This window comes from Terrapene carolina, unplaced genomic scaffold (genome assembly GCF_002925995.2).
Source record: "Terrapene carolina triunguis isolate 2854851 unplaced genomic scaffold, T_m_triunguis-2.0 Scaffold62, whole genome shotgun sequence".
NCBI classification, from domain to species: Eukaryota; Metazoa; Chordata; order Testudines; family Emydidae; genus Terrapene; species Terrapene triunguis.
The window spans coordinates 24,986,934-25,010,874 of record NW_020664413.1 but is presented as its reverse complement, the minus strand read 5'-3'; the positions used below and the strand labels follow the sequence as shown (position 1 = coordinate 25,010,874).

The 23,941-nt window shown below is 40.3% G+C and overlaps 1 protein-coding gene across 1 annotated transcript; it reads left to right on the top strand.

Moving 5' to 3' along the window:
- Positions 1–708: 708 nt before the first annotated feature.
- Positions 709–19,747, top strand: RND3 (Rho family GTPase 3). Its single transcript, XM_024202815.1, has 5 exons — positions 709–1,068; positions 1,410–1,497; positions 12,621–12,730; positions 14,430–14,564; positions 17,470–19,747. The coding sequence occupies exons 1-5, from the start codon at positions 919–921 to the stop codon at positions 17,719–17,721; spliced, it is 735 nt and encodes a 244-aa protein (XP_024058583.1). The 5' UTR covers positions 709–918; the 3' UTR covers positions 17,722–19,747.
- Positions 19,748–23,941: the final 4,194 nt, after the last annotated feature.

The window sequence follows — 23,941 nt, the reverse complement described above, 5'->3', positions numbered from 1 at the left end:
GGGGCGCTGCAGGAAGGATCGCAGGGAGCGCGGCGCTGGGGGCGCTGCAGGAAGGATTGCAGGGGGCGCCGTGCTGGGGGCGCTGCAGGAAGGATCGCGGGGGGCAGAGTGCTGGGGGCGCTGCAGGAAGGATCGCGGGGGGCAGAGTGCTGGGGGCGCTGCAGGAAGGATCGCGGGGGGCAGGGCGCTGGGGCTTCGCTTGAGGGACAGTGGGACGCTGCTGGAGTGGCAATACAGCAGAAGAGAGATAAAGAGACAATGGGAACCACGGCACGAAGTGCAGGAGGGAGGCCAGCCCGCTGGGGGTTGAGGAGGAGGGATAAAAAGTGGGGGGCAGCGAGGGAACGGGACCCCTTCCTCTCACCCAGCTGGGGGCATTTCCCTGTGAGTCCGGGCAGCGGCTCCCGCCGCCCTGTGTGAACCCGTAAGTCCCATACACGGTGTATTAGCCAGGGCTTCTCCCGAGATCCGGGCTTCCCGGAGAGCTCTGCCCTGCATGCACACACTTGTCCCGGCAAAGCCTTCTCGGGGCTTCCAGTTCTCCCGGCCCCGGCACAGCGGCGTGGCCCTGCGGTGTACCGCGGCGCTGCTCCCCTAGAGGGCGTGTTGTTTACCGGCGATGGAGGCAGCCAACATTTACAATCTCGCTGGGCTCCATAAAAGGGGAAGAGGCGGATCAGTTTCTCTCTCATTGAGAGGGGACAGGATTGGAAGACGGGCCATATAAAGTCGGCTAAGGAGGAGTGAGACAAAGCAGTCGGCTCGGAATTGGACTTGGGAGACGGGCTGCGCAGCAGGGATCATCTTGCGAGGGGAGCACGGAGCGCCAGGCTCCTACTTAGCTGCGTGTTTCGGTGGCTTTATTTCTTTTGGGCAAACTCACTATTTTTTGCTGCAAGAGAAAATAAGGCAACATCAATGAAGGAGAGAAGAGCGAGCCAGAAATTATCCAGCAAATCTATCATGGATCCTAACCAGAACGTGAAGTGTAAAATTGTGGTGGTTGGTGATAGCCAATGTGGGAAAACAGCTCTTCTCCATGTCTTTGCTAAGGACTGCTTCCCAGAGGTATGTCTAACCCACTCACGCTTTGTCTCCTAGTCCCGAGATGGAGCAAACCCTGTACAGCCTCTATTTTTAACCTTCACGGGTGTTTCTCTCCCGGTCAAAGTCTTTTACAATTGTGCAGACGTATCTTTGCTTGTAAACCAGCCACTGTGGTTTCAATAACTTACTCTGCAGTGGAAAAGGAAAACGATTAAATGTGGGGGAAAGTACATTTCTGAACCCAGCTGTTTGTTTCTACAACTTGTTCTCAAATGCGATGAACGATGTCAGACAGGCTTACTGGTATGTTTGTGGATTTTAAAGACAATAACGTTGTCCTTGTTTCTCTCTCTCTTATTCAGAATTATGTCCCTACAGTATTTGAAAATTACACGGCCAGTTTTGAAATTGACACACAAAGAATAGAGCTGAGTCTGTGGGACACCTCGGGTAAGAGACTTGCAGCATAGCAGATGCCTCGTGATTATTTTTGCATTCATGTCATACTTGTGACTCAGATCAGTTTCTTAATCATGAATATTAATAAGTGATTGCTAAATCTAAATATTTGCCCCTGTGTGACACAATTACCCATTGAGCTTTTACGGAATAATTCATTCTTTCAAGCAGGAATTTCAACTGCTTTCTAGTTTAATAGTCACCTATACCAGGAGAAGGCATTGTTTTAATTTGCCTCAGTTGTGTTTAGCCTCCCCCCCCACCCAAAAAAAGTTCTTGTAGTAATTAGCCCAGCAGACGGGAGAAGGTTATTATTCATATCATGAGACTTTCATTTTAATATTTGTCATCACTGCTGTGAAAGCCAGCAGGGGTTCTCCTTGGGTAAAACCTGATTATACAAAAACAGTGAGATTAATAGTCACGCTGATATCTGAATGGGTTTGGGGTGTTTTGCTGAAGTGTTTTTTATTTTTTTTGCCTACTATGGGCCTAGGGTGACCAGATAGTAAGTGTGAAAAATCGGGACAGGGGGTGGGGGGTAATTTGCGCCTCTATAAGAAAAAGCCCCAAATATCAGGACTGTCCCTATAAAATCGGGACATCTGGTCACCCTATATGGGCCCAATCCTGCACACGCTGCTGCACAGAAATAGCTGTAACTCGGGCAAGGGGTGTCTGACTTCAATGGGACTACTTGGGTAAGTAAAGTTTCCCAGTGTGTAACTGTGTGCAGGATTGGGTTCTAAAGCCATCAGGGGGCTATGGGGTGAAGAAGTCACCTGAGAGCAGGAACTCTGTGGTACTTCTGATGCCTGAAGGGAAGGACGTACAGCCATATGTGTAATTATAGCGGAGTACAAAGAGACCCATCCCAAACCCTTCCCCAACTTTTAGCTTGGGAGATGGGGGACAACAGTGTATGGCCCCTCTGTCAAATTTTTGTTCAATTTCCCCACTACTTTACCAGGAACAAATGGCTTAGCATCTAGTCCATTCTTCCCCCTCCACCACAACCCAGTTCTGCAGCCTGCAGAGGGAGGAAGCCCTGCCCACAGCTCAGCTGCACTGCTTTTCCTCCTCTTCTACTGCAGGGTGTGTTGTGAGCAGGGCAGTGAGTCTGTGGATCCCTGACCTGACCCTCACCACAGTCACAAGATGAGAACACTGGGATCCAAGAGTGGACTCAACGGGGGTTGGGGGTGTGTGTGTGTGTGTGGAAGGGAGATAAACAGAGCTTTTGGGGGACAGGAAGTGTGGAAAGGACAAACCTCCTAGAGACAACAGAACACATGATATAGGAAAGGCTTCCTGATAGGCCAGAGAGCATTGGGGTAACAAGCCTCCTCAGGGAAACAGAGAGCATGGGGAATCAGAGAGCATGTCAGGAACCGACCTTCTGGGAGAAATCAGAACCACAGGGCTGGAAAGGGAAGGAAAGGTGAAAATCAGGCACTGGAGAGACAGAGCTCTGACAAGAGGGGCAGATGGCTGAGAAGGGGAGGCAGGAGGTAGTTTTTTGTAGGGGGAGTGGCAGGAGAATCTTTTGAGAGTGGCAGGTGGAATGGGAGGGCACTGAACTCCAGAGCAGGGTAACAAAGGGAATGGGTAGAAATGCAGAAAGAGATCACTCAGTGAGAGGAAGATAAGGGAGTGGTAGAGAGCAACCAAAGGCAGGAAAGACAAGTGAATGTAGGAGTTGGCATCCAGCACCCAGTGGTACAGAGACAATGGAATGTGGTAAAGGGACAGACCATCTAGTGAGTGAAGGGGAACATGAGTCTGAGCAGGAAACAGAGCAGCACCCACAGGGCAGCAGAATCCAAGGAAACTGAATTCAATTTATCTTCTCATTGTGTAGCCTGGGGAGCAAGTCCTCTGTCAAGAGTACTGCCTTGTGTGGCTTTAACAGAACCAGATGAAAAACAACATAGTCAAGTCCTTTTCTGGCTTGCAATAATTTTAGGACTCGGGAGACTTTGCATGAGAGCATCAAGTGCCAAAGCAAGTGGCTGTTTGTGTTGTACATGAGGCTAACATCAGGAAGGGAGTTCGGGGAAAGATAAATCATTTTCTTACAATCCAGCATTCAACTGCAAAGCAGCAGCCTTTGTGGGATTCTTGATGGAATCCACTGTAAGACTGGAACTAAACATCCCCTACTGCCTTGGTGACCGACCCTAAGGAGCACATTATTGCTGTTCACATCAATGGAGTGTTTGCCTCCAGATGTGAATGGCAGCTGTATGTGGAAGACAGCAGCATCTGGCTCTAATTCTCTTTATCTACAGAGGGATTCTCCCAGCCATTTACATGATGTGAGAAAAGGGAGAGGGGATAAAAATCTCCATTAATGAAAAGAAAAGTCTATGTTGTAATGGAAGGAGAATGAGCATGACAAGTAAAAACACAGGATATTGTTTGACATGACAGGAAGGGCTATCTTAAGAATCTGTGCTCCCGGACCATCATCCCAGCTTGGTAACCCTTTACAGGACACTAGGGGAATAAAAGATAAGATGTGTGTGCACATATGGTAATGTTAGATGAAGTCATCTGATGCTCCTATAGGATTTTTTTTTTTAGTAGGTTCTTTTGTGTTCCAACTTTTGACAAAACAGAGCGCTTGTCTATTTCCCTGGCTCTGGGAGGTGTTAGACCCAATGTTAACAAGCAGGATGTTGGGAATAAGCCTTAGCCAGTCATCAAGTGGTGACAGAGAGAATATAATTTCTCCTCTTTTTTTTTTTTTTTTAAATAAATGGAGATATCCCATCTCCTAGAACTGGAAGGGACCTTGAAAGGTCATTGAGTCTAGCCCCCTGCCTTCACTAGCAGGACCAAGTACTGATTTTTGCCCCAGATCCCTAAGTGGCCCCCTCAAGGATTGAGCTCACAACCCTGGGTTTAGCAGGCCAATGCTCAAACCACTGAGCTATCCCTCCCTCTCGGTTTTAAATATGGACACCAGAAAAGCAGTATTTAGGTTTTGTTTGTTTCCCCCTTCCAACTGTGTTTCCCACTCCTGTTTCAGAAATACTGACTCAGATGCCTGGTGATGGATTCTATTTCCAAGGTTAACTGGCATGCTAATAGTTTCCCAGGGGTTCAGCTTCTCTGTATGCTGATGTCTATCTGAGGGACCTTGCATTCTCTAACTACCAGCCAAGTAGTTAGATCTGACTTTAGATCAGTAACTTCCCAACATTTTAGGGCCTGCTGTATCAGTTTATCAGATGAAGATCTCAGCTGTACAGACCTCTGCCAAACCTCCTATTCAACTGTGCCCACCCTAATTTGCCATGGCATCTAAGTGCCATGGGAGAGACTGGAACTGAGAACAGCCCAAGAGCCATTGCAAATTAGAGCACCAAGAAGTGAAAGGAGGTAGTTAGAGTTGACACATTAAGGCAGAGGAGGGAAAGCTGGGAATGACAACCACAAAAGACTGAAGTGTCAGCAGAGGTTTGAGTATCTGTGATTGGGAACCACAGCATTAGATTAGTAAATCTGGGTTGAGGAAACTGAATAGGGCATACAATTCCTTTCTCAAATATTTTTTCTTGGTCTGATCCCTAGACAGGTGCATAGTTTATATGGATGGCCTGTCTTGATGCTGGGCCTGATGAAGGCAGCTCCTCCTCCAAAATGGCAGGATGATCCTGATACTGGAAATTAAATTCATGTAAAGGTTTTTTTTGTTTTTTTTTAAATATTGGTAATTTTTGGATTTAAGATAATTGTCTTTATTCTGATTGGCTAGGTGTGGTCTCTGACTTTTTGCTGCACTATTGCCTGGAAAAGCAAGTAGTTTCATAGCCCATGCTCAATAGTATTTTCAAAAAGCAAGATGGCTAACAATACAAACAAGTAAGGGTTACAAACTTTTAGAATGTAATAAAACATATAGTACCAGGTTTGAGTTTTCATTTTCATTGCTGCTCCACAGCATAAGATAACCACTCATTGCACAAATAAACTCTACACTGTAGCTTTCTGAAGTCATAGAAAATCACCAGTGAGCAGATTTATATTGAAACATACATCTTTATTTTTATTAATTAAAAAGTAACCCATTCTTCACAGGTCAACTCCTTTGACATACAAAGGTTTGAAATCAGTGTGAAAAAATAGATCAGATGTATTCATGTAATGAAATATACATCTTGCAGTATTTTAAAAAGGGAAGAAGTACAGGAATATATACCTGAAAATGCTTTAAAACTCCTATGTAATACACTATTTGGGTCCTGATCAGGGAGCTAATATTTGCTTGAGTCAAAAGTGCAGGATCACAGGGTTAATATGCTTGCAATTTAAAACTAAAATTGTCAGAGTGGTAAAGCTGAAAGATCAAACTAATACTTTGTTTTGTATAAAGCATTGCTGAATGATTGATTTAGTGATTTGGGGGTTACAGGTAAAAAATGTCACATTCTGAAAACAGCCAGTTCCCATTGATTGTTAGAATAAATACTACCACAAACCTGGGCCACTCAATTTGAAAATCACACTACCAGACAAGAAGACTTCAAAGGATAAATTAACATTTTTGTCTTATCTCAAGTTCTTCTTGATTTGGTATTATTTTACAAATCTTTGTCCTGTATTTATCTGTTGAATTAGAATATAGGCCTAAACTCCCATTAAATTCAGTGGTGGCACGACTGGGCCCACAGCAAAATTCAAGCTAATAAAATTATTATTTTATGCCACTGGTATATTTTTTTCAAATTATTATTGATTTCAGGTTTATATATTAAGAAAACATCTAGCATTCAATGTATTAGAAAATCACATTACAACACACTGAGACAATGACTCATGTTTAATGATGCCACTTGGAATACATTTATATATTTTACATAAAAATGATGCCATTTAGTTGACTTTGACAGCAATATACCTGAGACATTTCAAGACGACTTTATCAGTCTCCAGTATTAATTTTTAATTGTGTTAAACTGTCTTGTGTGTTTTCTTTAAACTACTGACAGCTTGCATCAAGATTCCAGGCTAACTGATTAATACCCTGTACCTCCAATTAATTGAAGTTGATGGAAGTCTTGCCATTGAGTTCTTCAAGAGCCAGATATTGCCATTTCGAGGCCTAATTCTGCTCCCATTGAGGTGAATGGCAAACCTCCAGGCGTGGATAAAGTAGAATCTCATAATCCTGCCTCAGGGTGGTATCAGACCCCAGTGTTAGCACTGATTTTGGTTACATATAAAACTGCCCAATATATAATGGTAAATATAATGTATGGTCTAGGACCACAACTACAAAACAGTGGGCACCACATACTGGATGTTTGGAAATATTTTAAAGCCAAGCATACATTTATTTGGAAAGTTTTTAATGAATTTCCAAGATCATCAAAGTCTAAATAAATATGGGGTTAGGACATTATATGTTTAAAAACGTGGACGGGGTAGGAAGAAAGATTATCTAAAATATTTTCTGGTGCTGTCTAAACCTGTAAGTCTTTATAAGGATTAAAATTACTCCTAATGTAAAGAAAAATGCCTGTTAAAATGAGATTTAACTAGTATAGAACTACCAAGCCTTTTTTTCAAATTAGTGCTATCTGGTTGCAATATCATTTCATTAGAAATTATTTCACTCTGTAGTGATATTGTATGATAGTCTCTAGCCAGTTAGAGTGTATTATGTTCATTTTGCTAAGCAGAATATTTCAGAGGAATATTCCATTTGGCAGCTGAAGAACCTTCACAATGTTATGTCATGGAAAGTATGATGAGTAGCTACACGTCACAGATGTCTTTCAGTCCATCGTTCATACATTAAACTTTAAATATATCCTGTTAGCAAGTTTTTGCCTCCTTACATTAAAATTACTTTTTTAAATTCAAATTTCTTATTTGTACAGCAAAAAGCTGCAAAGCAGTAAGACCATTTGGGGCTTTAAATATAGGTCTGTCTTTCTCTCCATGTCTAACTATAGACTGTAGGTCATGTTTGTAGCATACATATGAAGGTTGAAATGTGGACTTTGTGTCGAACACTCTAATAAAATAATTCTCTACAGGACCAGAAATAGTACTGCAGTGCTGGGGATTAGCATATAATTAAATCCAGAAGGGCCTTAGAGCTTCAAACAAATTAGCTTTACTGTGATTTGCATGTGCACAGTGTGCTTGGTGTCTGTGTAGAAATGTAGCATGAATTACAAAGATCTTTCCACTGAACCGTTTTGCAAAATATATAAATTAGAGTTGTAACATATAAGAATTGCATTTAATAGAGAACCAACAAAAGCAGAAAGCACCATAGAGGTATTTCAGGGTTTGAAATCTTTGTCTTTCCGATCACCTACTAATTGGTCAAGTTGGGGCCTATACTCTTTGGGAATAGTTGAAAAACACATAATTTCCACATAATTTGTTTATTTTTTAAAAAAAGTATTGTCGATAAATGGGAAACGGAAAAGATTTTATAAGAGGTCAGGGAAAAGACCAGTAATTAAAGAATATTTTTTGCTTAGAGTGAAAGATTGCTAAATCCATAAATACACTAAATTATTGTGAATGCTTGTAGTACTTCCTGCATTTGGAGATGATAAATCATTGAATTCTGCTACATAATAAATAAAATGGCCTTCATTTCCCCAAAATGTTCACTGAAGTATTAAAAGAAGGATGCCAGCAAGAGAGATTCAGTGAAGTGTGTACTTCTTATAGTTACCACCACAGTTTTTGTAATTTTTAACACATGAAGCTAGTAACTAGACAGTTCAGGGAGTTGATATGGGATAATGCAATCCTTCACCTATGGGTCACTGGTTATTTGACCGATCAAAAAAAAAATGGCCACAAATTGCTAACATCTGATGGCTGTTTGGTGGTCTGTAAGAAACGAAATAATGCTACTGTACCAGTGTCATGTATTCCATACAACATGAAATGACATCCTATGGGCAGTCTCAGTAGAGCAGCCAAGAATTACATTGAGCAAGAACAATGAACTACCTAGAGTTGGTCCCTCCTAGGTAGTTAGGGTTAAGCCACATTGTTTAGGCAATGTGTGGAAAAGCTTTGTGTGTTCTGTGGATAAACAGAGGATTTCAGTAGCCAGTAACAGTGATCTGGCATCTTACACTATCACTAATATCCTGCTCCAGCAAAGCATTTAAGCACATGCCTAATTTTATTAAAGTTATTGAAAGCACTCACTTGCTTAATTTTAATCATGTGCTTTTTCTGGATCAGGGCCTAAATGTATTTTTAAAATGATAATGAATGAGTTTTGCTCACTTAACTCTATATGAAACGTAAGATCTTAAATAGGCAGCTATTAAAATATGTAGCCAATTCAGGCTTAAGCTATTTATGTAATTTGCCAAATAGAACTAAGAAATAAAAAATGCTGTTGGAACCAATCTCTGCCACAGAATAAGATGAACATGTACTCTGTCAGCCAGTTTTTGGATAAAATGTAAAATTGTTGAAATTAGCCCTGACAAAAATGTGTTTGTGGTTGCCACCAATCTGCTCTAACAAACTTAAAATAAATAAATGTAGAGTTTTGATGGGAGTATGGCAGCTCTATTTGTGAATTCTCCTCCTATTCTCTGCTCTTGGCATGGTTTCAGATTGGTACTAACTTGAGAAAAAGATTGAACAGAGTGTTATTGAACTGTATTCAGAAGGTCTGTGTAGACTTGATTCACATTCCTAAGATTCCTTAGGTTCTGAGAATTTTATTTGGAAGAAATGATGAAATGTTACATTGAATTGAGTCATGCAGTTAGGTTCTTAGTTGTTCTTTACTTGTGAAATCGCAAAGATTTGGTTATTGCTGCTGAATGAAACCAGTAAATATATTTCTTCTGTTGAAACATTCCACACCGTCAATGTTTTAAAAGATTCCTATTAGTTCTACCACACACTTCCTCAGAGAAAAGAATGTGTCAAGTATATCTAGTTTACAACCAAACTGACAGATCACACTTAACTATCTTAGTGTTCAGCATTTTAACATGAGAGACTCAAAAGGAAACAACATCAAAAAACAAAACATCTGGAGTTGGTATGGTGAGTGGAATCACTAAGCTGAATTTAGTAAGTGCATGCCTTCGTATGCATAAATGCATATTTATGCACATATATGGTATATATTGTATCATTGAGGAGTAGTGACTGAGCAGTTAGGTATGTGTCTAAGAAATTAGTTTCTGGGTGAGGCTCTTTAAGATTTCTCTTTAGCTGGCAACTTTTATCTTTCCAAATATTAATGATCTTCAAGACAAAGGGCTAATCCTGCTCTTACTTGTCTGAGCCATGCTGAGGGGGAGGAAAGCTGGGAGCCATGAAGTGGTTCACACAACTAGCTAGTGAGCACAAAGCAGGATGGCTGGGGATGGCGTTTGTGATACAGGACACTTTTCTGCTGTTCTACAAAGCAGTATAGGTCTCCTGTTAGCATATCCGTGACGTACCACAGAATATCTGCCGAGGACTGGGAGCCTGGCCATGCAACCTATCTGGCAGATCATTCCCTTGAGGCTCTGGAGTGCTGGCAGATTTAACAGTAGGGACAGGTATTGGTTGGGGAAGATGCCCCCATCACAATACCCCTTTACAACATAGAACAGGATTTGTAAGAAAAGAATGTATTTTATTGATACAATTGGCACAGCAGAAGCATAATACGTATATTGGAGCGAACTCTTCCCTTTAATTTCAATTGAGTTTCACCATGGATGAATTAGTCCTAATATGTCTTATGTAGAAAGCTAAAAGCATTTGCTCTGCTTTTTTTTGGGTGGGTGGGGGGAGGGCATATGATTGTTTCCTTCTTTGGTATACTTATCCATATGATTTACTCTGGATTTTTCCTTTTTGAAAGGCCAGCTAAGGTGAAATACTAGTCCAGTACATACAATGTCAGGTCTTCTGATGCAATAATAGATATAGAACATAGTGTCGCTGTGATTGAGAGCCCACAGATCAAAATATTACACAAAGGGGGTTAAATAAGCAACTGTTGAAACTATTTTGTAGGACACAGAAATCTAGAGGCAAAATATGGGCCTTGTGCATTCCACAAAGAGGCCAAATTTAGCTCTCCTTTACACCAGAGTAAATACAGAAATTCAGCTGAAGCCAATGTAATTTTTTCAGATTTATACTGGTATAATTGAGAGCAGGACTTGGCCCAGTATTTTGAATATACTTTGTCAGGCCTACTATATCTGATATTTTTCCTCTAGTATTTTGTTTAATGTCAAAGAGTGCTAAAAGTTTTTGAAGAGCAGCATTCTGAAGCTATGAATATTCATTCATTCATTCATTGTGGGATTGACATTGTTTACAATTCTTCTGGGGGAATTTTTGGAGGGGAAGCCCAGTTTCGTCAAACTATCTTCTTCTACCTAGTTGGGTAATGCTTCATTGCCCATATGTTGCTCCTAATTTCAAAAACAAAATTCCTAGAATTCTTGCAGTTCTCTTCTGGCATAAGCTGTCCAGCTGGAGTGCACTGTGATGTGTTCTCACTGTTTCTCTTACTACCTTGTGTAATAGCATGAACTGTTTTTCTTTCAGGGGGAAACTTACGGAATTTTTCTATTCTGGTTAATCATGATAGTTTTTCAGCCTTTGAGATAACTTACAGTCAATTAGCTGTGGATAGTTTGAAGAAAATAAGGGATCTAATTAGCTGATGAATCATACAACACATTTTTAAAAAAAATATTATGCTATTGTCTCAAAAAAATGTCATATGCCATCTTTTTAGGTCCATGGAATGGAGAAATACGGAAACTTAATTATTTGTTTTATGTCATAGCTTTTCTTAAACTATAGATATACCTTTCTTAAATCAAGCCCACAATTCAGTCCATGGGACTACTCATGTGCATAAGAACCCTGCTGAATCAGAGCCCTAATGAGTGAAGTTTTAACAGGTCTAGGGCCAAATTCTCTGCTAATGAAGATAGATGAAATTCCATTGAAGTCAATGGATATGCACCTATTTATACTAGCATAGAATTTGGCCTGTAGTCACCTATCTCAGAGTCCTTTAGTCAATACCTATTATGGCCACATTCCTACAGAGATTTATGCTCATGCTTAACTTTACACATTGAGTAATTTCAGTGAAACCAATGGTGCTACTCACAGTGTGTAAAGCTTACCCCACGTATAAGTCTTTGCAGGGTTGGGCCTATGTTTATATCACATACGTTTAGTGGAGTAACTTCTGTACAGTATCCTAAGGCTTTCTTTCATTGAGCAAACACCATTTTATTCTAGTCTTGACCATTGAAGACACCTTTAAAATATGCAATGGTGGTCTGTCCTGCTGTTGTTGAGAGGCCTATGTGCTAACATGGGGGGATTCCTTCCAACTAGGCTTCTGAAAAACATTAAGATCTCCCAACATTTGCCCAAGACTCATTGAATATACTGCTTTTGAAGACTGAAAGTTTAGTCCAGCTTCTGGAGGGGTCCAGAAGTAGAGTACAAAGTATATGTGAAAGAGCCTTCTTTCTTGAGAATACCTGCTGATTTTTGCCAACTCCGGGGATTCAGTCAGTTCTGATAAACAGCTGAGAGACATCCAAACTTTTAGAATCATTGGCGTAAGAGATGGAAAAGACATGTTAGGTCACCCAGTCCAGCAATGGGTAATGGCTCCCACATTTTGATTTTCTGTAGAGTCATAAAAGAAAGACACAAAAGGCCCATTAGGTCACACAAGCCTTTGGTGGGGTCATACCCAAACCCAAACTTTTCTGAGACATGCCTGTCACTAGCTCCGTACTCTATCCCAGACCTGATTTCACTCTTTGGGCTGTCAGGGAGTGTCACAGCTGCTTTCAAGCTTGCAAAGGAAGTTTAATCACTGGGCTACTAACCTGATTAATTACCTGAGGAAGAAATCGCCCTTATTTAGGACTAGGCCCAAGAAGGAATTGGAGTATGGAGAAGTGAGCACCAAAAATAACCTTGGAAATGTAGTATGTTTTGGAAGGAAGGATAGTGACCTGCCATTCAAGAGCTTTACTGTAAACCTTCTGAATAAGTTTGCATGACTGCAGAAGAAAAAGGAATATTAAGCAATAAAATAATTTCTTTTTTCTGGACAGGGTCTCCTTATTATGACAATGTCCGCCCGCTTTCCTATCCAGATTCCGATGCTGTCTTGATTTGTTTTGACATCAGTCGGCCAGAAACCCTTGACAGCGTGCTAAAAAAGGCAAGTGTATGGGAATATATTTTTTTATTTCAAAACTATTTATAAATAGAATCTGTTTTTAAAACTCTGAAATGTGTCACTATTTTCAAGTGTATAATCTAGCACTTTGCAAAGCTAGAATTTTAGTCCATCGTTTGAGAAGACTGAAAAATACTCAGAAGAAGAGGCATTAGGGAAGTGGAATTAAGTAGAATATTCACTCCCAAAAGCCCTTGGCAAGTATTTTAGGGGCATGTCATGTCAAAAGAAGGAGTGGAGCCATGAAGAAGCTGCCTTTCAAGGCATGCTCCTCTAGCAAAGGGGATTAAAGACTCTATAGCAATTTGCATTGGCACAGTTAATACTAGTCTGCCCAGCATTAAGACTTCTGCCATAGCTTTTACTCCACATTATAGGGGTGGTGATATGCAGTCAGAGTGGAAGAGCCAGTGACAACATGACTCCTGAGGAAGGGGACTCAAAGCAGTGTGGAAGTGCAGGCCTTCCTTTCAGATGCTCCATGGTCTGCAGGATTAGTGCATGATTTCTCAGCAAAACTAAAGCTCAGCTACGTTTGAGGGCCAGGCACCTGCCCCTTTGTGACTTCTCAGACCTCTCCCCTTTCTTGGTGCAACATGAATCAAGAATTCTGCAATGTTAACTTTAGAGTTTACTGACTACTTGGTCCGCTAATACAGTTTTTTCCATGGAGATTAGGAGTTAGGCCATTTTTGTTTTTCCTCCTTTATTTGAATGGATTTGAAAGTAAAATAACTCATTTTCTTGTCTGAGCATCACCATCACTGACAATGTCAACAAAAGTGTGGGAACAGGTTGGTTTTTTTTGTTAACGTGTCTTCCTGTCTGGCTCTCCGTGTACGGAACACACAATATTTTAGATCCTGAATAAACAGTGGGTACTGTGTTCTCACTTATTTACAGAAGTGTGGTAGATTTTTTTTTTCAATACACATGTAAAAATTAAAGTGTTCCCCATTAAATGTTAATGATTCTATGATTTGACAGATTTAGGCTGAAGAGAACACCATTATGAAAAACACCATTATGAGTTTATGTCCATGTTCACATACAGTATTTGCACAAGATATACAGTACACTATTGTGTATTCAGGATTAAGCATATTATTTGATCACCACAAATTGATTCTCCACAGATTAAACAGATTTTTTACAGCGCTCAAATAAAGCCATGAGTCAATATATATGATTATCTTTAATATGTTTTATATTTGTCTGAGACCTGCTTGTAATTCGTCATTTGAGGAACTGTTTGAATTAGCTAATGGCAACACCCTTTGTTATTTCTACTGCAATGTGGGTAAAGCCAGTGAATCATAGGGTGAGAGAATGAGATTGTATACTGTTTACGGATTGTAGGCGGGATCAGGGCATGGCTCTGACAATCCTTACTCACATGAATGGACATTTCAATTGAAGTCAGCAGGACTAGTGGGTGGGTAGTGGTTGCAAGATCTGCCCTAGATTAGAAGCTGCTAGTTCATATGCTCTTAAATCATCGAAGTCTACTTGTAGCATGGTTACAAGTTAAACGAGTACCGATGTAATGTATTTATGTAAAAAATGGTTCTTGTGACTTACCAAACTCTAATCCTGTTTCCATTGCCTCTTTTCACTAGCATGCTTTAATTAATCTAAATAATGTACTGCATTAGTATAGTAACAAAATAATATTTTACAGTGGAAAGGTGAAATTCAGGAATTTTGTCCTAACACCAAAATGCTTCTGGTGGGTTGCAAGTCTGATCTGCGCACAGATGTGAGCACATTAGTGGAGCTTTCCAATCACAGGCAGACACCAGTATCATATGATCAGGTATGTGTCATGTCTCATTCTTTCCACTTGTTACTTGGTGGTGGTGGGAAATATGCAGTTCGGTAACATTGCATTCACTTTTAAGAGAAACAGCACTCCCTCTGCACTGAGCTTATTTACATTAAAATAGTTAGATACATGCTGTTACCTAATGATCACCACAGGTGAGTCTGAAAGCACCAGAGGCTGTGTATTCTCTGCCTGCAGAATTCACATGTTCCTGCAGACTTGTGTCCCAGAAGTATAAGCTGTCACATAAATATGTTTCTAGCTCTAATGGTTGCAGAGAAAATCTTTAAAAAGTGAACTGAATGTAAACTAATGCAGTCCTTTTGCTGAGTCTGTAGGCAGCCTGACACAGCACTCTATTAACGCGCACTAGGGAACTTTTAGTCTGGGCCAGCAAGGTCTACCCAGACCACTTAATGTGCAACATGTTGTGCTTTGAGTTCACACACCTCTCGTGTGCATTGCCACTCATGTGGAAAAAGACCTTTAACTACAAGCAACACAGTGCAATCAGCGCATCAACCTGGTCTTTAAATTTGAGTGCCCAAATCAGGGATCAAGGAAGCTCTGATGCTCACTTTGCTAATGTCTGTTGTACATGCAAAGCTGAGTTTTGGTGAACCCCGACATTAGGGCAGATTTAGTGGTTGGTTTAAGTCCTTAAAAGTAAATTGTTCCATATATAGTGAAATGGTGGCTCATTTTTCACCCAATACTGTACTGTCAGTGTAGCAAACGTATAACAGGGCACCAAGGTGCTGTGATATACAAAAGCAACTTTAATTTTCCTCATATCTCACTACTCCAACACATTTTCTTTGCTTTATGAATTTAAAAAGTGCTTTGATGTTTAACAAACTTTAAAATGTAAACCAAAAGTCTGGCAGAAACTGTTAAATTATCACAACAAAAATACTCAGTTTTTCTTTATTTAGAACATTTTGTGTTTAAAATGATCAGAGAAACATTCTGTTGCAAATTTTGGCCAAGATTCTTTTCTCATCTGCATGGTACATATGCATTCTTGATTCCAAAGTTCTGCCCTTCCAACATGCTTGGACTCTAAAGTGTGTCCTGAGGATGTAACATCAGAACTGAGATCAGCAGTGTGAATCTAAGAACCCGGACAGAGTAGAGTAGCGCTATCATGTATTTCTTACAGTATAACTGGGGTATGCAACACAGTTGTACATGGGGTATTAGGAAACACTGGTATGATCCATGTAGTTTATCATTATTATTCTGAATTAAATTTTAATTCTCTCTTTGCTGAGGGTGTTTTCACTGACAGTTCTCTTAATGTATAGCTGAAAGAGAATTTATTTTAGAGTATGATGCGTTGTTCAGCCATACTGCCTCTGATTGTATAGCCATTTACATGAGGAAAGTGCATGCCTGTTGCTCAGTAACTGAGGACTTACAAAAGACTGTAAATAAAGTATTATAATGGTATAGTGTCAGCTTGTTAAAACGCTGGTTAAGCACAGCGTGTTTGGTAATGGAATATGCAGGCTTTCCTCTCTAGTTCATTGATTTGAATCCAGTCCACGTTGACCGAGACCAAATGTTGATACCATCTGATCATTGTTTGATAGGTTACCTGAAAGGGTTGGGAGTGGGGGCCAATTTGCTAGCAGAACATTGTGCACATCACAAAAGCTGCTACCACCTCAAATGACTCTTCGTTGGCAGTTTTAGAGGAGAGGCTAGAGACTGAGTGGCTTTCTCCAGATTAGAAGTGACCTTTCCGGGACAGAGGCACATTGATGTGGACACAGTGGCAAAATGAGAACAGACACATGCCTGGAATTAAGTGGCAGGCCGCAATATACAGGGATATATTGGTTCCGATGAGGGGTTACAGGACTCCTTACCATATAATCCAGAACGCAGGGTAGGTTCTCCTCAGCCTACCACCCAGGACTCAGTTCTCTCTGAGTCCTAGCACCCTCCCCACTGCGAGGGGAACAGAGGGTGCAGCAGGATGGGGACCTCAGACCATGAGTGACACATGGTCTCACCCTATCACATGAGCCCAAGCCCACCACCAAAATCCCAGGACTTTTACCTCTGAGAACCATTCATTTTATTATCTTCACCGCACTGGAAACTGTCTGCAAGTTGCAACAAATAAACAGTTCCACTCCAGTACCTCAGTTTGATACTAAGCATGTCCCTACTTAACTCACTGGAAGAGAACCAAGAGAGGCTCCAAGTGGCCCCTGCACCAGGTTAAATCCTGGGAGCAGGGGAATGCTGGCCAGTCAGAATCCCTCTCTCCAGATGACCAATGGGTTCTAGGGACTCCCAGGGGGAGGAGAAACATATTGGCCTTTGGTTAGTGTCTCCCGCCCTTACTGCTGGGATGGTCCCCCTTTCACTGCTGGCCCCATTAAGTTCCCCCACCCGCTGATGTGGGTGGGTAGCATTTGACAGGGCTGTAAGGAAGAGCTGCTGCTGCACAACAGATGCCTTTTCTGTGCAGAGATAAGGATTTGATTTTTCAGGCAGTCAGTCCACTACCTTTCAGGATGAATACAAGGGTCTCCCAAACCAAAAAGTACAAATTTTCTGAATAGGAAAAATCAGTAATGTTTTTGTTCGCAGGTATAGACGGGCCATTGTCCTTATCATATATAGCTTTCAAATTATGCGTATTTCCTCACAGGAAACCATTCTTAGATATGTGTATAATACATTTTGAGTGCATATCCCTATCCGTATTTTGCAAAAAACCTAATGAGTTGCTGTGTGTCACTTTGCTGTCTTAGATTTGGTTTTCACACAACATTATGTATGCAAACAGTGCTGAAAAATAACCGGATGGTTTACTTTGGCTTTGTACAAAACCTCCTTATTGATTGCCGTTTCTTTTTCTCCCCCTCCACCCCCCCAGGGTACAAATATGGCCAAACAGATTGGAGCAGCCACTTACATTGAATGCTCAGCCTTACAGTCAGAGAACAGTGTAAGAGACATTTTTCATGTTGCCACGTTGGCATGTGTAAACAAAACAAACAAAAATGTTAAGCGGAACAAATCACAGAGGGCAACAAAGCGAATTTCACACATGCCTGGCAGGCCAGAACTATCTACAGTTGCTACAGATTTGCGAAAGGACAAAGCAAAGAGCTGCACAGTGATGTGAAGGATCGAGGTTTCCTAAGGAAGAGACAATGTGTTCAGGAAAGGTGAAGACTCAATGAAGTACACAGCCAAAGTGGTATATAATGTGTGGGCTTAAGTCAAGACTTTAAAGGATACTCTTCACCTTTTGTGTGAGATTGTATTTAGGGATTCAGCATGTAGACTAAGCAGTAGGAAGAGATGGATCTGAATGAGATGGCTGTCAAAAATGTTACATGGAAGAAATGCCAAAAAAGGAAAATATTTGAATGTGCTAGAGAAGAGGAGGAAAAGTAGCACCTCAGAGAAAGAAGATGTCCTTGACAGTGCTTGTTTGTTTTCTTAAAGATCTGTTCCTGGATACCTACTTTGATTTAATTAAAATAATATGTTAATGTTCTTTTTTAAAAATAAATTAATTAAAGATGTTAATAACACATCCTCATCATTGGGGAACTAGCCCCATGACCTTACAGTTAGTTTTGCCACAGGATATGATCTAATTTCCTTGTAGCTCATCATTAAAATGGAAATTATATCAAGAACCATGGGTCATCCGGAGGAAAACATTGAATATGAAAAGCTTGGAAATTATGCCTTCCTGAGATGGCTGCACAAGCTAAATTGGAACATGTTAATGACGAGAACCTTTTGAGACTTCCCATTATTATAAGTGCCCTAGCACAACAAAAATTAGACAGATCAAGTAGAAAAAAAATTATCTGCTTGTTACAGAACTTTTCAAAACATTGACTATTTCTGTTCATCATTGTGATTGTACTTAAAAAGTAATGCTCTTAAACTTTATTGTTTTACATCTTCTGTGTAAAGATATGATGTACTGTATGGATATGTCATTGTAGGTTGAGTTGCAAAATCAGATGAAAGGTGCTATCAGTGATGATTACAAATGATCCTCAGTTTAAAACATAATTCTTACAGCCTTAATGCCCAATCCTGTTTAGGTGCTGAGAATCCTCAGTTCCTAGTCTTCGGGAGTGGAGGTGCTCAGTTCTTCCCAGGCCCTATGGCTGTGTAATGGAGAAGTGCTATTCTGTGGTATGGTTCTCTGCAACTATGTTTAAGCAAAAATAACAGTACCCACATGAGCCAACATAGCCAAGTTATCTTGTATATGATACATTCTAACAGGGCTGCATTTGGTGACCGTCTCTTATTTCAGATTTCATTTTCTTATAATGAGCGCTGTAAGGAAATGGGGCCTTAAGGAGCCCCCAGTGGAAACTGGATACTATTTTAATCCTAAAGGACTAATATGTGCATATCCAGACAGTGGTCATTAAACATTACTTCAGTGAACCGGATTCAGTCAAATTCTTTTTCACTTGCTGATTACTATACTTACATGAAATAAATCAATCAGCCTTTAAAATAAGTTGCAGATGTTTACTGACCAATTATTGTCATGGCTTCTTTTTAAAAGGATACTCTAAGCTCTGACCAGTGTTGCTCTAGCTTGTTGAAAACAAACATTCTTTTCCAGTGATAATGCTTCATTTTTGAAGTATTAAAGTGGTGTTTGCTTTAAGCCCTGGCAGGGTAGAGGATGATGGTAATTAAAACACTCAGTCCTACGTGTTACCAGCACTTTGCTTTGTTTCTGCAAAAAAGAAAAAAAATACCATTCCAGTCATTTCCCACAAAACCCCCCAGACATTTTACCACCCTATATGCTTTTGATCGATGCAACAATATGCTTAGGGCAGTATTACAAAATAGCTGGCAAGTGCTTTCTGTATTTAAGTATTGTAAAAAGAAAATAAGTTATAACTGTTATAAAACAGGACATTCATTACTTCTCTTTTTTTAACGTTGAAGTCACTTTGTATGTTTGATTAATGTTTCTGCAGTATTTATTAAAATATCTTTTTTCTTTGAATAAAAAATAATAACCAAGTCTTAGTGTAAATGACCTGTGTGGCCAGTTCACTGTAATTTGTGTTTGTTTTCCTGACATTACTGTACTGAATAGTATGCTGTGTACATCTTGGAGTTTTTATGCAGTCTGAATGAAATTGTGACCTATCCTTGTTGCCTCTCATTTAAGTTATGTCATTTTGGTATGTTGCCATTTAGAATTGTGTGTGTTTATTGGGTTACTTGTCTGAATCACATTTCCAGAAAGTTACAGAGAGATGGCAGGGAGTAGAAGGGGAGTAAACTGGTACAAATAAGTGAAATACATTCTCCTTTTTGTCCTTTAAAAAACTGAATGCATGTTAAGGAAGCTTCCAAACATTCACGGTTTGTCTACACTACAAAGAAAGGTGTGTTCCTAACTCATTTTAGCTAACCCGGGTTAGCTAACTTGGATTAAAATAGCCGTGAAGACATGGCAGCTTGCTTTTAATTCAGGTTACCAGCTGGAGTTCAACCCCAGGCTTATCTGTTGGCTTTAACTTGAGCTGATATCCTGAGTTTAAAACAGAATACCTAAATATTTTGCAGTGTAGACATATCCTTAGACTGCTGTAAGTTGTGAGTCTGCACTTTCTGCAGAATTTCCTGTTTTCCACTGACCTTGGTAGCAATAGGTGGGTTAATATTTTGACTGTGATGAAACATTCTTCACTGATTGCTCTGTATTAAGTAAAACCAGACTTTTCTTTAGCATTAGGCATGCATGTCATCTCTCATCACTATATGACATATTTATAGTGGCCTCTGAAGGAAAAACTCCCACTCCACAAGGGAAGGTTGAGTTTCCAAGCTTCCTCTTAAAATATTTCAGGATAATGGTGGAACAGTGAGAGTGAACTCCTGACTCCATTCAAGTCACTGGACTTTGTCACTAACTTCAGTGGGGTCAGGATTTCACCCTGAATGAATTCTTAAAACTACCCCCGCTTGAGGAGCAGCAATTGCTTGAAAGTCAGACTCCATTTCCAATAGTCACATTTGTCCCTCTTCTCTAACTCTAGTTCCTTTTATTTGTGAGATTACAATTTAATAATATTAATCATGCTGGACCAGCCTTATAGTTGGAAAGTCCTTAACCAAGAGTTAGCTGAAGCTAATAGGAGAAGAAATTAGGTTCTGAGTTGTGTCCTCAAATCCTACAAAAAAACAAGCCATGAGTTGGTTTAAGTTTCTTTAAAGTTGCCAAGGGTTCCCAAGCAGTTGACTATCTTGTTAGTGTTTAAGGTTGTTCTATATCATGGGGAAAGGGTTGTCATATGCCATCTCCCAGGGTATTCAAAGTAAAGCTGAAGATGTATAGAAAGGTGGATTTGATAATCCTTTCTTTAATTGTATATATTGAATGAAATACTGAATCTGTGAATGTTATCATTTAAAACATGGGTCTCTATTCATAGGATACTGTACTTTAGTTTCTTGGCAGTCAAAGCACACAGGAGCTGGTCATTGGTGCACACATAGAAAAATATTTTTCATTAATATTGAAACTATGGTTTAAAAAAATTGGAGAAAGCGGGGGGAGGAAGCACCTGGCACCTTTTTAAGAAACTATTTCATGAAAAGCCAAGTAACTTGCATTCTATATTTTAAGCCAAGAAAAACGATCAACAGAAAAGTTTTGCTTTTCTCAAATGGAATAGCTGTGGTTAACAGTATGTACAAAAGTAGAATCCACATCAGTAACAAAGCAAATGTTTTGTTTGCTTTTTGAGGACTTGAAGTTTGTAAAATTATCATCCCCTTCAAACCTATAGTTAACGAAGTGGTAAATCACAAGGTCTTTTATTTGTAATCTCTGGTAAGTGTCTTTTGGTAAGATGTTTTTCTTAAGTGCCATTTTGGTCCTGGGAAATACATTTGGCAGATTTGCATTTGTCAGTCCATTCCCAAAAAACACTTGGCTTCTGCCTCTGTATTCTTCTATTGTGCAACTGGGTTATGCAATCATTTACAGTAAATGAATCATCTTACTAGATACATAAACAGCAGAAAAATATCAAAGGGGCCACAAGAGAACAGTGCTGCTAAACACTGCAATATTTTATGATGCTGAACTAGAATTGACACTGGAATTAGGTGGCTGTAAGGAACAAAGAAAGATCACCAGGTTGAATATGTGCTATTCAGCAAACATTTACTGTATATAAAAAGACCTAGACAACCTGTCTGTAAAACAGGAATGACTAGTCAGTTACCAGTCATCAGAGTGGCAAGAGTGAGGCAGAGAAAAACCTCAGACTGTTTTACAATTGCTGGATGAATTCAGGTCAACTCAGCAAAAGTGAAATTTTAAAAAATAGGCCAATCATTCTTGTACAGACCATTCTTGTATAGACCTCCCTCCACCTGTGGTGGACTTGTTGACTCAAGGCATTGGTAACATACTTACTGATGAAAAGGTCTCTGTAACTGGTTCAAAGCAGTGGCACTAAGTCACCATCAGATGATTGCTGTTTGGTGACTTATCTGTGAAGTGAGTTTTTAGTCTCTGCCTGGTTCCCAGCCTGGAAAGAAAGCAAATCTACCATAACAGATGTTCTTGCTCACAGTCTCAGAAGAGAGACTACACGTTGAGTAGGAATGGAAACTGATCTAATTCTTTCACCCTCAAAAAATGGCTCCTCTGTGCCAGAATCTGCAGAGCACGATGGGGAAGCTGGCACTATTGCTGCCTTTTTCACTAAAAGAGATATCATCTGTGACTCCTATTTGGCATATCTTTGTATGTACAGCACTTAGCACAGTGGTGAGTGGCTGGGCCTCCAAAGAACTTCAATACATGGTAGAAATCTCGCAACACATTAAAGTTTACTTTAAGGAACATCTTCCTTTACAAAGCAAAGTTTGCTAAAATATCATCTCACAGACCTTCAATCCCACACAAATCTATCCTGAGTACTGATCAGACTTATTAGTCTTTGCAAAGGCCACATCTACACTAGAAATAAAGCCATGTTAGAAGAACTGACTTTATATATAATCATGCTAACCAAGCCACTGCAGTTTCTAAATAGGGTTGTAAAAGAGTTATGTCCAGTCTATACACTGGCCTGGCAAAGCATGTTTAGAACAAGTTTCATCTCCGGGGTAAACAAACCAGAAAAAACTTTTATACTTTCCTGCAGACTGACCAGCTCAGTCTGCTAATTAGGACTACCTTATATCCAAAAAGATGATTTATTAGTCTCTTACTAGGAAATGAACTAGCCCAGCCTCCTATCCCTACAGAATTGCACAAGAGTCTTGGAAAGAGTAAAGCTGTTCCACATCCAAAAAGAAATGTTCTGCCAAGTGTCTCTATTTTCCTCTAAAAATAGATCTGTTTGCAGAGCTACAGCTAGGGAAGGAAAGAGGAACTCCAGAGAAAGGACTGTTCTTACCCCATTTTTAAAAGCAAGCAGTGGAAAAGGGGGAAATCCTACAGCATTAACAAATTTTGTATTTCCTTTCAGAGCAGTGGTTGGGAAATCAAACACTTCACTGTTACCTATTATGGGACAAATCCTGAATGAATAATTCAATTTTGATTCAGCTTTTTAACTTCAAATTCCTATTAAAGTCAATAAGGGTTTGCTTAAGTAAGGACCGAGTAAAATCTGAGTAACTGGACTGGATTGAACTCAAAAGACCTGGGGGTTCCTGGTTCTACCAACAATTTGTTCTGTGACTTTGGGCCAGTCAATTCACTTCTCTGTGCTTTTGTTTCCCCTGTCACGTGTTGTCTATTTGGATTATAAACTCTTGAGGGGAGGGACTATCTTAATATGACTGTACAACTAGGGCACCAGGGACCAGATCTTCAACTGGCACAATATCCCTCTTTGCTGATATAGCAAAATCACTCTAAGAAAAATGCTGACTGGTATTCACCACAGTGCTCCCCTCACAGCCTCAGAGCTGTGGGGAGGCTTTATCTGGGCCAGCAGAGGAAAGAAAACTCTGGGCCCATCTGAGGATTTCATCCCTCTCTCTTCCTTGAGGAGGACCTGGAAGCTGATTGGTTGGACAGAGGAATAAGCCTATTGGCTCCTGTGAACTCAAGGAGTAGGCTTATTGAACATCCCCCTGCTTGGGAGTCCCATTCTGTACCAGGAAGAAAACTCCCCCCTTCCTCCTTGGGGTTAGAGTAAAATATATATATTTGCTGCGGGCATCATGCTAGTCATCTTCTTGGGGCTGGGAATTGGGAAGGAACTTTTCTCTGCCAGGGTGGGGTGGGTTTTTTGCCTTCCTGTAAGCAGCCCAGGGGTCTGGTGCAGGGCCGGCTCCAGGCACCAGCCCACCAAGCTGGTGCTTGGGGC